Here is a 14,616-nt window from a genome sequence, read left to right as displayed (position 1 = left end):
AGACAGCTAGATAGATGAAAATGCAAGGAGTAAAGTTAGTGAAGGTAGATGAGTTCAGTTATGAGTACCTGGCGATTGTCAGGAGTGATTTGTGACAGAAGGACGGCAGCCAAAATGAAAGGGAACATTTACAAAATTATAGTGAGACCTGCTGTGATATATGGTTTGGAGGTGGTGGCACTGACAAAAAGAGAAGGAGGCCAAGCTGGAGATGTTAAGATGACCATAATGGATGAAGTCAGGGGGACAGCTAAGGGTGAATGGTTTCGATATAAAGTAAGAGAAGCAAGATAGGCAAAGCTGAGTGAATTAGTTTGAAACAGCTTGATTAAACCTTTAATTAATAATAATAATAATAATAATGGATACTTTATTGATCCCCATGGGGAAATTACTTGTTTTTCTCTGCATTTGACCCATTCACTCAGTGAAGCAGTGGGCAGCCTACACTGCATATAAACGGAGCAGGGAATACATACATTGTACTCGTAGCAATGTTTATATGTATGTATTATGAATCATCCCACTTAAATGAAACAAAGAGGCTGCGGTTATTATTATTATTATTATTATTATTATTATTATTATTATTATTATTTCTACGTTATTTCTACGCGCCTCCTTCGCGTCCCTATTGGTTGTTGAGATTTTTTTGGAGCATGCAATTGGCTGTGTGGCGTAGCGGGAGGGATAATGTTCAGGAAGTGAAAAGGGGTTTGTTTCTGTTTCCAATTTACAGGGCAGCAGTTTGTGCTGGAACCCAGCGAGGAAAGCGTAGTTCAAATTACTTATCGGTGTGTTCTTAGTTAAGAATCCCAAAGGACGACGTGCGGCTTTTCTTCATCTCGGCGGTTACTGAACATTTCAGCCCGTGAGTCATATTGAAGAACTTCTCATTAGCTGAGTTTAGCAGGTTGCTAATTAAGTTTTCTAACAGTAAATGTCTTTGCAGAGCAGTTCTGCCAGTAACTTTTAGCCAACACTGTAGTGTTTTTATCGGTCTTGCGTTGTGCTGTATTCAGCTGTCATTCCATTTTTTATTAGGGTTCTTGTGTTATTAGCTAACTGTTTCTACTACTGTTAGATAGCCGTTGGTCATAGCAAACATTCAAGCTGACCAAAAACTCCATGTGATAAACACAGTCAGTGAGTCGTTAACGTTTTATGTGTATATTGTGCTAAGTACTTGTGAAATATAGAACTATACTTTAATAATGGTCAGTTACACTCGCTGTTTTAGTTTTGTTTTTCAGTAACTGCTTCAGCCTCGTGTGAGTGCGTCATTAACTCCCTTGGAGGTTTTCCAGAGCTCTTGAGTAAGTCCATAAACAGCCCTGATTCCTTTTCCTCATAGGCATACAGCGTTCTGTGGTTTCAGGGCGTTACATGTTTTCATATATATAATTTTTTTTTTTTTTTAAACAGTCAGTTTTTATGGCACCTCCACGAAAACCGGTGCTACCCAAACCTCTTCCAGGAGGCTTCATACTAATAGACACTGATAAGAAGAAATGGAGGCTGGGGAAAATCATCGGGCAAGGTGGCTTTGGACTGATCTATCTTGGTAAGGAGCAACGTGTCAGATGACAAACCTACACATGCGCACACACGAAAGCTTGTTTTATGCCAGGGGTAGGCAACTCCAGGTAATTTTGCCATTTGAATCAGCTGTGTTGGATCAAGGACACATCTAAAACCTGCAGGACACCGGCACTCGAGGCCTGGAGTTGCCTACCCCTGTTTTATGCTTTATCATTCACTTCATGGGTATTCACCTATGGAGGGGGTTTTCAACCATGGAGGTGCAGTCCCCCAGAAGCCCAGCAACACATAGCTGTGGGTGACATGCTTCTCTCATTCCATTTCTAGAAAAAGCTTGAAAAATCATTAAAGTTTAAACAATACAGTATGAAAGGCACAGAAAGCAAGTTGCTGTAGTGGATCCTTTTTTTCGTTTTTTTTTTAACAATGGTTTCACTTCAAGCCTTTGTATGTTATAACTGCTTTTTTCCACGCAAGAGTTGTCCACAGACCAGCTGTATCACATACTTTGGACACTACCTCAATCTGACAGCAGATGCGCTCTGCAGGTAGATGGCCTGTCCCTTGCTCTCTACAGTCTGCCAGTGTATTGCACTTGAGCCCAAAATGAGTCTTTGAATTTCCGCAAAGACTGACTGAGGACGAACAGATTTGTGATTGTTGTTGATTTTTCACAGCTAATTGCTGTATTGTCACAGACAGATTGCATGTAATTGTCAACTTGACCATATTCAGTAACAAACTTATAACAGGGTGATTCTTATTGCTGTTGTATCTCGGTCTTAAAATGCACCAACAAGATGGCAACTGAATGTGAGTGGTCATAAACCTGGTCGCCATCTTCAAAACAACCTTTTCAAAGGCAACGAGATCACATGCTCATTCCATACAGGCAACCACCATATTCTCTTGCGTGACTGGAGGATAATCTGGTCCTCCCAGTGGCAGTAGACTGTGCTACCTTCAAGGACAGGAAACACAGATTGAGGATGAAGTCATATGCTGACAAACCGCAACATTTATTAATGTTTCAGATTTTTATTGTGTAATTTTCTTTTCTTTATGTTGTATTTCTTGATGAAATTAAAATGTTTTTATTTGTTTTACTTCTGACAGAATGCCTCATTGTAAACCAATATAATTGCTTATCTATGCAAAAATATTAAATAAATAAAATTTTATGCAAAATCTTATTTAAAGTAATATCCTAATATTCCATGAAACTGCCAGGATTGTAAAAAAATTCAGTGGCAAGCTTTTAGGTGCACAGGCACCGCTGGAACATAAATGTTGATGCTTGTTATAAACTGACTTTTCAGTCCCTCTAATATGTATAGATCTTTTTATTTCCAAACAGATAACTGCTTACATGCACAAATCCAGTGATGAAAACACTCGTATACATTTCCTTCTGGCCTTGGATATATTTTTAAGATCCAAGAGGCCTGCTCTCATCCATGAATTATGTTGTCTCGTCTTCATTCTGTCTTCTGTTATGTTTCAGCCTCCAAGGACATTGACAGACCTGTTGGAACAGACACTGACTTTGTCATCAAAGTGGTGAGTACATATGTTGCACGCACAGCTGACCTGTCCACCTTCAGGGACACGTTAATGCTGTGATACTTGAATGTGGCTGCACTATGCTGCTGGCAGTAGAAAGCAGGTGTAACTGTGGTTATTGATATTAAATGACTAGACTGTTATACAGCAAAATGACGTTTCCTCTTTTTTTCATTTTCTATTTCACCAAATATCACCTGACTTTCTCACATGGACCAAAAATAAACATGAGAGCAAAGTGCAACCAAAGTCGGTGTGATGATTCCTCCAACTTTGCACAAGAAGTAATGTTTAGTGTTAACAGAATGGCCTTTGATGGAATCCACATGTTCTTCTTGCTTGGAAGTTGTCACACGTGTGTCTTTTTGTGCCAGTTATTGGACTATAGTGAAGGGAACAAAACTTTGGTGACAGCATCTTTATCTGTTTATCCCTTCAATAAAGATGCTAAAATAATGCACAGGCCATAAGCCACATTCTTTGTTTACTTGCAAGCAGAAATGCTTTGGACTTGAATTAGTGTCTTCAGCCTAAAACACGAGGCTGAAAACAAAAGGCGACAAAGCTTTTGTAACTGTGGCCCCCAGATTGTGGAACTCTCTCCCTTTGAGCCTGAGATCTGTGGACTCCGTGGTCTCGCTTTAAAAAAAAAAAAAAAAAAAGCAGCTAAAAACTCATCTTTTTAAACTTGCTTTTGGTTGATTTTTATTTTTAGGTTTTAGCTTCTGTGAAGCACTTTGTGATTTTTATCTTGAAAGGTGCTATATAAATAGAATTTTACTTACTTTACTTACTAGTGTCCCCAAGATGCTCTGAAACCTGAAACAGGAATCAGAGATGTCTAATTAATGCCTGTTTGTCTATGTGCCGTACAGAAAAAATGCACAGTAAATTCAATTAAATCCCAACCAAAGTCAGAGCTTAAATATTGACACATTTTGGTTTTAAAAGGGCTTATGTCCTGGACTGTGTCTTGGCTGGGAGCAGTAACTTCCTGAAATCTCTGCTGGTTGCATTGCAAACTCTCAACGACACCAACAGTTTAGGAGGTGTGTGCTTCCAGTTAGGAAACAGTCAATCACAAATACTAGTTTTTATGGTTTCTTTATTTTCATCTCATCCCCTTTCACCTGGATGAGAAGGTTCTGTCCGTACACCTCATGTTACATGGCTCTACTTCTGCCGTTTCGTCAGGGTCTGACTCTGGGTTCTGAACCAGTCCTATACATGCTAAATTTTCTTGCTGCTTCCTGATGTTCCAGTGAAATAAATGGGAAGAAGAAAATATTGTTTGATGTTTTACTGTCAGCTGTTTAATTTGAGATATAACAATAACTAATCCCTCTCTTAAGCAAGCTCAATAAGTCAAGTAACCAATCAGTAGTCAATTAATTATTATGCTGTGATGCTAAATTAAGCTAATGCTATTATTCTAATTCTATTTGTCAGCTAGCAGTGTTATTGTATGTGTAACTGTGTGAAGTAGTTCTAAAAGATCTTCGCAGTGACAATTGCAGTTAACATAAGTTTGGGCATGGACTTGAGCTAAAAAAAAGAAAAAGCATTTAGAGTTGCACGGGGCTGTTCACATGGGTTCACGAGACTAAAGTTAGACAACATTCATGTGTCATCCAGGTATTTTTATGATTTCTCCCGATACATAAGGAATAATAACATAAACAACCAGGAAACAAAGCATTGAAACAGGCATGTAAGTGACATGATGCTCACTGGCCGAGACACAAATTTTTTTCACAATTTTACCTTTTGGAATTAGACACAGACAATTAACTTTTGCATGGTCACTGGTTAAAGCTGCACTGTGCTAATACTGTGTGCTCATACATGCAGGAGTACCAGGAGAATGGCTCCCTGTTCTCGGAGCTCAAGTTCTACCAGAGGGCAGCCAAACCCGAGAGCAGTGAGTAGCACCACCCGTCCAGTGTCCCGGCAGCTTGCTGGAGCACAAGAGCGTTTGACTGATGAAGTGGCTGCAGACTCAGAGGCTTTGCTGAGTGCTGCTCAGTAATTAATAATAAGCCAAAGCAAACATGCACCTCAGTGGCAGTTGGGCCCCACTCTCCGTGCTTGTCTGAGCTCTCCAACGCCTTCGTTTGGAGAGGAAGCTACTCACACGTAATGATGCCCGGGCCTCCACTGAGCCCCTGACCACCTGCCAGCCTGGTTGAGAGCCAGTCAGGCCAGCCGCCATCAAGCCCTGAGCCAGGCCCACTGCTTTGTCTGGGGCCTCTGTGTGTGTGTGTGTATTTGTAGTCCCAATAAGATTGATATTTGTATGCACACGTTCTTACACTTACAAGGACAAATCTTTTTTTCTTTTTCTTTTTTCTTTTTTGGCAAAACATTTGCCTACTTTTCCTAGAGCTCAGTTTTTGTTTTGTTTTTTTTTTGTTCAGACACAATAGCTCCATGTTAGCACCTGTGTAGATGTGTAGATGCATACCTGTGATTTTTCCTAAACTTGTTCCAGTGCAAAAATGGAAGAGAAGCAAGAAGCTGGACTTCCTGGGCATCCCGACGTACTGGGGGTCAGGAATTGCAGAGTATAATAACCTCAGGTATTGACACAGTCAACACTAATAGGTTTGATTAACTCATAGGTTGCTATGATTGTTTTGTTTTTTTTGCAGCCACCAAATTTTAAGCAAAGAGAAAATAACTTGAACAATGCTGTGTTTAGATTCATAAATGTAAAAAAAAGCAGGAAGAAAGAGCAGCGTGTTTCTAATGTTATTAAATTTAATAATGCAGCTGTCCTAACTGGAATGAGTGTAGTATTTTGTAGAAATTGACACATTTGGTATTATTTTATGTTTTCCTTAAAAAAAATAAATAAAGGTGTGTGTGTGTGTGTGTGTGTGTGTGTGTGTGGGGGGGGGGGGGGGTCTGGTTTCATAACCGAATGTAACATAACAACTGTAAATATGATATTTTACATTCAGTTATGAAAACCAGATCAGGTCTTCGTGTCAGTTTTGAAGCTATTTTTTTCTCTCTGCCTTTCCATGCATCTATTCATGATGTGTGCACTGTCTACATGAAGCTAATTAGAGACGTATATTGACATTGATATAGATTATTAACACATATTAATAACTTATAAAAAAGATTAATTGCCTCTTGACTTAATGCTTATTACAAGAACCTTAATATAAAGCATAACTGAAAAAAATTTATTTTCACTGCATATGGCTGTATTATAGCCTTAATCTAACCAGAAGATGCATCAAAACACAAACGGAGCATGTTTGTGTTCTGTCATTTTTTTTCATCATTTAGCTCCATGAAGTTTGCTCTAAAGTAGACTCTTTGGGCAGAACTTAAAAATGGTAAAATATTTGGAACGTAAAGGAAAAGGAGCTCTGGGGTTTTTGAAACCAGGCCAAGCTGGCTTTTGTTCGTGTTCTGTACATGAGTAAAGTGGACATCAGTATTTATTTGTGCTGTCATATATCAAGTAAATTGTATGCACCAGGGGTGGTGGTCCCCATCTTTAAGAAAGGGGACCAGAGGGTGTGTTCCAACTACAGGGGGATCACACTCCTCAGCCTCCCTGGGAAAGTCTATGCCAGGGTGCTGGAAAGGAGAGTTCGTCCGTTAGTCGAACCTCTGATACAGGAGGAACAATGCGGTTTTCGTCCTGGTCGCGGAACACTGGACCAGCTCTTTATCCTCTCCAGGATACTTGAGGGTGCATGGGAGTTTGCCCAACCAGTCTACATGTGTTTTGTGGACTTGGAGAAGGCATTCGACCGTGTCCCTCGGGGTGTCCTGTGGGAGGTGTTGCGGGAATATGGGGTGTCTGGCCCATTGCTACGGGCCATTCGATCCCTATACAACCGTTGCAAGAGCTTGGTTCGCATTGCCGGCAATAAGTCGGACTCGTTCCTGGTGGGTGATGGGCTCCGCCAGGGCTGCCCTTTGTCTCCGGTTCTGTTCATAATTTTTATGGACAGGATTTCTAGGCGCAGCCAAGTGGCGGAGGGCTTTCGCTTTGGTGGCCTCAGAATCTCATCTCTGATTTTTGCAGATGATGTGGTTCTGTTGGCTTCATCGGGTGAGGGCCTCCAGCTCGCACTGGAACGGTTCGCAGCCGAGTGTGAAGCAGCGGGAATGAGGATCAGCACCTCCAAATCTGAGGCCATGGTTCTCAGCCGGAAAAGGGTGGAGTGCCCACTCCGGGTCGGGGATGAGTTCCTGCCCCAAGTGGAGGAGTTCAAGTATCTCGGGGTCTTGTTCGCGAGTGATGGGAGAAGGGAGCCGGAGATCGACAGACGGATTGGGGCTGCAGCTGCAGTAATGCGGACGCTGCACCGGTCCGTCGTGGTGAAGAGGGAGCTGAGTGTAAAAGCGAAGCTCTCAATTTACCGGTCGATCTACATCCCTACCCTCACCTATGGCCACGAGCTGTGGGTAGTGACCGAAAGAACGAGATCGCGGATACAAGCGGCAGAAATGAGCTTCCTCCGAAGGGTGGCTGGCCTCTCCCTTAGAGATAGGGTGAGAAGTTCGGCCATCCGGGAGGGGCTCAGAGTAGAGCAGCTGCTGCTCCACATCGAAAGGAGCCAGCTGAGGTGGTTCGGGCATCTGACAAGGATGCCCCCTGGGCGCCTCCTGGGTGAGGTGTTCCAGGCATGTCCCACCGGGAGGAGGCCCCGGGGAAGACCCAGGACACGCTGGAGAGATTATATCTCTCGGCTGGCCTGGGAACGCCTTGGTATTCCCCCGGATAAGCTGGAGGAGGTGGCTGGGGAGAGGGAGGTCTGGGCCTCTTTGCTTAGGCTGCTGCCCCCGCGACCCGGCCCCGGACAAAGCGGATGAAGATGGATGGATGTATGCACCAGTGTGAAATCCACATGTATAACAACCAAAGTTTAAAAAAAACAAACAAAATCAAGCAGATAAACTGATTTTAAGAAGGGGAGGTTGCGTGTGCTTTCTTAAAAGCTCTGTCATCTGCTTTAATATCAGATTTCAACCATCTAGCCTTAGAATTAAGGCAACTGTAGTAATTATTTCCAATAGAATATCTGCTTTTAGTCAAAACGTGTTGGGGTGTTTTTCACATCACTGTCAGTATTAGATTTTTTCTGTTGTTTTCTCTGATTTTTTTTATTTTTATTTGATTTTTCATCTTTGTTTGCTATATTATGACTCTTGTTTGTGAATCTTATGAAAAGCGTCAGTTATTTGGCATTTTGTTCCACTGTTTTAAATAAAACATCCTGTCATAGTCTTTTATACAAAGTACAGTTTCGGTGTGGGTCGTTAGTAAATCTGGTGTTGTGTTATGTCAGAATTAGGACAAGAGTTTGAGCTTTTCTTCTCTCACTCAGGTATCGTTTCATGGTCATGGATCGACTGGGAAGTGACCTTCAGAAAGCTTGTGAGTCCAGTGGAGGCCAACTGAAGAAGACCACTGTTCTCCAGCTTGGACAGAGACTGGTGAGATAATTATCACATTTTGACCTGTTCAATAATACCAGTATAAATAAGCTGAGGCAGCCTGATCGCCTATCAATGACACAGTTAAAGGCCAGTTTGTCAAATTATGACCCCGTTTTACCAAAACGTTCGTTTTACTGCATTACTATCTGCCTATAAAATTCTTGTTTTGTATGCTTTTGATTCTTGTGCCAGGTGGATATACTGGAGTACATACATGAGAATGAGTACGTCCATGCTGACATTAAAGCTGCCAACCTCATGCTGGGTTACAGGGACCCTGAACAGGTCAGTCCACTGCAGATCCCTGGTACAGTTACAGGAGAGAATAAAACCCGCTGATTTTCTTTAAACTGCATTGATCTTAAATATAACCCAAAACAACATCTGTTTCATTAAAGTTATAAAAAAGATGCAGAGGATTCAGTTAAACAATTTCATCTAGCAGAAGGCAACATTGCAGACATTGACGACAGATACAAGTACCTGGGAATCCCACAGGCAAATGGGAACCACGAAGAGGCCGCTAGGAAAGCGGGAGGAAGGAGGCCAAGGGCTAGTGTGTGTCAGTACCACAGTGAGACAACGAACATCCACGAGTACATAAGGAAGATGGCCACAACTGGCTGCATGCTCAGTGAATACCTCAGGTAGCAGAACCTCAAGAAAGAGGAGCAGAAGAGGAACAATCATGGAAGGACAGGGCGCTGTACGGTATGTACCACCGGCAGATAGAGGAGGTGGCTGATATCCAGAAATCCACCAGTGGCTGGACAAAGCTGAACTGAAAGACGGCACAGAGGCACTAATCATGGCAGCACAGGAAGAAGGTCTGAGCGCAAGATCCATAGAGGCTGGGGTCACACCAGGCAAGAAGCCGGATGCAGGCTGTGTAAAGATGCCCCTGAGACAATCCAGCACATAACAGCAGGGGGCAAGATGCTAACAAACGGGGAACACCATAACCAAGTGGCCGGCATAGTATACAGAAACATCTGTGCCAAGTATGGCCTGGAAGTCCCAAGGTCAAAATGGGAGACACCCCCAAGGGTGGTCAAGAAGATCACCCAAGCTAAGATCCTGTGGGACTTCCAGATACAGACAGACAAAATGGTGATGGCTAACCAACCGGATATAGTGGTGGTAGACAAGTGGAGGTTGACGGCCATAACAATAGACGTAGCGATACAGAATGACAGCAACATCAGGAAGAAGGAACTCGAGAAACTGGAGAAGTACCAAGGGCTCAGAGAAGAGCTCGAGAAGATGTGGAGGGTGAAAGCAACAGTGGTGACAATGGTAATCGGAGTGTTCAGTGTGGTGACCCCCAAGCTAGACGACTGGCTCCAGCAGATCCCAGGATAGCACAATGACCCAATATTAAATATCTGTGAGAAGGGAAAAGTCTGTTTTTAGTGAATGTCTGACAGTTTTCAGGAGGTGCCCTTTCTTTTTTTTTTTTTTTAAAGAAGAGGGATCTATAGGATACCCAAGTCTATCATTGGGAGAATATAAAATAATCCATGTCATGACTGGAAGGTGAAAGTACTGTTCTCAAGTCACTGCTGCTGTCTGCAATTTGCTAAAGATATTGATGAAAAGCCAGAAAGCTGTTTGAAAGAGAGTGTCATGTTTGGAGAATGGAAAAACTGTACCTTATCTGTTGAAAGCAGATATATGGTAATGGATGTTTTCCCCCTGTATATCAACTCCACTATTTTCACTTAGTTTAATCAGCTTTTCTTTTCCTGCTTTGCTTAATTTTGAGACAATTGCAATGCTTATGCAGAAATGAAAAACATTTCAAAGGTTTCACAATTTTTTCCTGCAACTGTTGACGTCGCACAAACTCACATGTATCTTTAAGATGGGAAGACTATTTTTTTTTCTGTCCTGTTGGGAACTATAGGTCTACCTTGCAGACTATGGGCTGTCCTACAGATACTGCCCTGATGGAGTCCACAAAGAATACAAGGAAAACCCCAAGAAGGGCCATAATGGAACCATCGAATACACCAGCATCGATGCCCACAAAGGACTCTGTAAGCACTTGACTTTTTAAATAGTTAAACATAACAGAAAATAAAAACCTGTCTAAATGTTCAAATTTTATGTCAGGATATTAATGGTTGGTTTACGTGCCTGGTAAATTACACACAATGGAATATATGACCCACACAACTTGTTTGTAGGTAAGCTAAATAAAGCTTCACCATACATTTGCACAGTCCATTTGCCTCCATACATCTTTGTTTTGGTCAGTAACTTTTATGGAGTACAACATTCAAAGGGGCTCATTCTGTCTCGTTAAGTGTTCAGTTCACTTAACAGTCAGCAGTCCTGTACAAATTTAATTCTCAACCATTTTCCACACATCTTTGCTTGATGATCTTCAACTTAAGTCCAGATTATAATTATTACTGGCCTACTTAAATGGAAATTGGATAAATAAGATACCACCAGGTACTTAAATTGCTATAAGAAGACACCCCTGCTTATTACAGGGGCAATTGTGTCAGTATTAATTAAAGTGGTCCGCACTTGCACACCTACAGCAAAGTTTCTGAAGCTTATGATGATTCGAAACAATCTTCCTCACTTTGCCAATTGCCGTGTAATGTCCTGTGAATTGTTTCCACAGCAGGGCCAAAGCCCTGAGAAGATTAAGCAAATTAGTCCACTGATGCATCAAAAGTCTGATGCTCCAAATTCCTATTGTATCTGATTCTCTGCAAACATGGGCAACAAATCCTGGACTTGTCTGTCTGCTGGCGGCCTCATACTGGCTATTGCTGCACACAAACTACAAACAAAGAAATGTTGCGGTCTCTCTGAAAATGCCTGTGGAATAATAATGCTTAAAACGCATTGCTTGCTTGACCAACGAACAACATTCTGATCAGGGACTTCTTATAGAGGCTAAAACGATCATACCTGAATCATACCACCCTCATTTCTGTGATGGAAACACAGTTAAACATGAACAAAGTTGCATTATTGAAAATTAGATTGAGCTACTTAATGTGTTAGTAAAAAATACTCTTAGTTAGTTAAAAAGAGTTCTGACATATTAGCAGATGTAGCGTTCGTCTGCTAATATGTAGGTGAATGCTACATATCAGCGTTTCTCTAGATTACATCATTGATATCATATTTTAGTGCTCCTGAAACTGATCAAAAAAACTGATTACAAATGTATTTTGTTTTTACTGGCCACAGTGTATTATTATTATTATTAGTAGTAGTAGTCGCATTATTTGTGTTGTTGTTGTTGTTGTTATTAGATGTATTTTTCATTAAAATAATGAGGAAAGTTTCCATGATACTGACAGTAAAATGAACAAAGACTGAAAAATGCCCCCTACCTCATTTTAACTTTCAGATATGGTCTTCTAATGCAAACTACCAGAACAGAGACATTAACTTGATTAAGTATGTCAGATTTTACAACTTAGAATGAAAGGTGTTCAAAATTCACAAAGTGCTTTACGTTATCTTTACTAAGGCTACTATAATGTCTATTCTTTCCGTCTTTATCAATAGATGTAAAGTAGTGTCGACTTGAGCACCGTCTGGCTTCCTTGCTGGTATTGGGAACACATTAACTGGCAAATTGCCTACCTGCTCCCTTTCCTCATTGACCATCGATTCTCCATCCGCGGCCCCTGCTGAATTCCCCAGCACCATCTCTGTTTAACAATTCCCTAATTAGCTAAAGTCATAACCTGCATCGTGTTTTCATCCCCCCATTAATTAAGGGCTTTGATGTTTGGTTAGAGCAAGTCACAGATAACCCCTGTGAGCTCCACACCGACCAACTCCACTACCCACCGGTTCAATATTGTGAGTTAGCATGGCTCAGACTGCCTAATCTCCATGGGAGAGTTTCTATCAGCATAATCGATAATTGAAAGAGGTTCAGATTGTGTCCTGTCAGCAAAACCTATCACATGAAAAGCATGTCAACTGTAAAATGTTTAGAAGAGGGAAAAGAAGGCGCAGAAGAAAGAAAGATACTGTTTTTTTCCCACATTTTTCTTTTCTTTTAGTTGGTATCTGGCAAGCAAATTACTTATTAACTTTCTTGATAATATTTTGTCTTTAAGCTTTTTTTTTTTTTTTTTTTTTTTTGCTTTTTTTTTTTTAAATCAAGACACAGTTTAACACACATTCTAGTTTGGTACTTACAAACTTTTCAGGTACTTAATTGTTAGAAAAGAAATCCAAAGAATAATTAACTGGTCACATATCAGGACCAGAGACTGTAAAGAAAAGCTAGATATAGAGACGGTTAATTCTCTCATTGATTTCTCGACTCGTGCATCTCACCTGTTAATCTAAATAAGATGTCTTGAGTTTTCAGCAAGTGCTAGCAAGCTTGGTTACTAAGCTGCGTTAATGGCTGGCCTCTCCCTTAGAGATAGGGTGAGAAATTCGGCCATTCGGGAGGGGCTCAGAGTAGAGCCGCTGCTCCTCCACATCGAAAGGAGCCAGTTGAGGTGGTTCGGGCATCTGACAAGGATGCCTCCTGGGCGCCTTCTGGGCGAGGTTTTCCGGGCATGTCCCACCAGGAGGAAGCCCCAGCCGTGCTCTCCTGTACAGTACAGAATCGCTACATCGATCACTAGCAATGTGACTCTGAAGTGCTGTACTGTATGTTTGTAAGTTTTCTCCCCAACAAACACAACAATGTCGATGAAATGTTTTGCACCATCAAAGGCACCTGCGGTAGCACCCAAAAGGCAGAGGAAGATGCTAACCGTCGCACAAAAAGTTGGACTTCTGGACATGCTAAAGGAAGGTAGCAGTTACCGTATTTTTTAAATTTTTATTTATTTATTTTTTTTAACCATACCGCGCACCGGATTATAAGGTGCATTAAGCTTAATTTAAGCAATTAAGCTTAAAGTTAAATTCATTAGTTCTAAAATCTGTCATTATTATTTATAGGAAAACAAATATACTGTAGGTTTATTTCTCAAATAAATGTTTGGGACTGAAAACAGGTTTTGATCTTTGGTTTCATTCTATAATGGCCTTTGTTTTGGTTTTTTTTTGTTTTTTTCTTACAAAGCTTTGAACTTTGAGAGTGTTTAAACACCTATCCCTGGTTATTTTTAGAACATAACATCCGCGATAAATGAGGGAACTCTATATACAAATACTGAGAAATTTCAATCCTTTCTCTCTTTTGCTCTGAGGCACGAGGGAAAAATATCGACAAGTCGACGAACATCATCTACAGATATATTCGGTAAATGCCCAAGACAACTTGAGAAATGTAAATCGCTGCTTGATTCGTCCATTTGGTTGACTTTTTTTGGAAAACCCGACCGTAAACAAGACACGAATATCACACTGGAAACAAAGCGCCCTACAGGAGTTTCCCCACCGGAAGTAGCATATGCTAAGTTGCACATAGTCTATAGCTGTTTATTGAAGGAAGAAACTACCCATAGAAGCCAAAGCCACTTCTTGTACCAGGCTGTAAACATGCTTTTTAATGGTGTGTGGTTTGACATTTTACACTGGACTCGATTTTTGTCGCCAGTCTCAAACAACCTCTCCAAGAACTGCATTTTTGGGCACTTCCAAGTTGGACTAATTTTTTGGTGTTTCCGCTTCGTTAAACTTGATTTCTCCGAAAAAACGTAAAGTGACAACATCAAGCGACTCTTAGAGCCAACAGCAATAAAAAAGTTTTGTTTTTTTGTTTTTTGTTTTTTTTTTTTGACTGGTGCCTGAGCTACACAAAAATTCGACATGCTTAACATTCTAGATATTGTTATATTTAATACCTGCTTAGCTGGACCGGTAAGTGTTAGAGTACATGTGACTGCTCTTGGAGATATAGTTTAAGAGCTTGACCCTTCTATGCCCTGATGGCAACAATCCCCACAAAGATGTTGACAGGTTACCATGGTGACGAGTGCGGGCCTATGAACATGGAGTTAAAAAGTGTAATTACCGCCATTCGGTGGGCGGTCGGCAGACAGAAGACCGTCTCTGAAAGACAAGACTGTGAAGCAGAAGGGTTAAGAGTGT

The 14,616-nt window shown here is 41.2% G+C and overlaps 1 protein-coding gene across 3 annotated transcripts in view; it reads left to right on the top strand.

The window, feature by feature from the left end:
- Positions 1–664: 664 nt before the first annotated feature.
- vrk2 (VRK serine/threonine kinase 2) overlaps positions 665–14,616 on the top strand; it is a 28,210-nt gene continuing 14,258 nt past the window's right edge. For 2 of the 3 annotated variants that reach the window (XM_014414392.4, XM_004554618.6), the window contains exons 1-9: positions 665–871; positions 1,241–1,316; positions 1,426–1,564; positions 3,047–3,102; positions 4,957–5,026; positions 5,597–5,684; positions 8,463–8,571; positions 8,767–8,859; positions 10,481–10,613. In XM_014414392.4, coding sequence (XP_014269878.1) covers positions 1,435–1,564; positions 3,047–3,102; positions 4,957–5,026; positions 5,597–5,684; positions 8,463–8,571; positions 8,767–8,859; positions 10,481–10,613 — 679 coding nt within the window. In that variant the 5' untranslated portion in view covers positions 665–871; positions 1,241–1,316; positions 1,426–1,434. Of the gene's footprint in view, positions 914–1,240; positions 1,317–1,425; positions 1,565–3,046; positions 3,103–4,956; positions 5,027–5,596; positions 5,685–8,462; positions 8,572–8,766; positions 8,860–10,480; positions 10,614–14,616 lie in introns of all 3 variants that reach the window. The other variant, XM_014414391.4, reaches the window with a different exon arrangement.

Source organism: Maylandia zebra, linkage group LG13 (assembly GCF_041146795.1).
Source record: "Maylandia zebra isolate NMK-2024a linkage group LG13, Mzebra_GT3a, whole genome shotgun sequence".
Lineage (NCBI taxonomy): Eukaryota > Metazoa > Chordata > Actinopteri > Cichliformes > Cichlidae > Maylandia > Maylandia zebra.
This window is presented reverse-complemented; position numbering and strand designations above follow the sequence as displayed.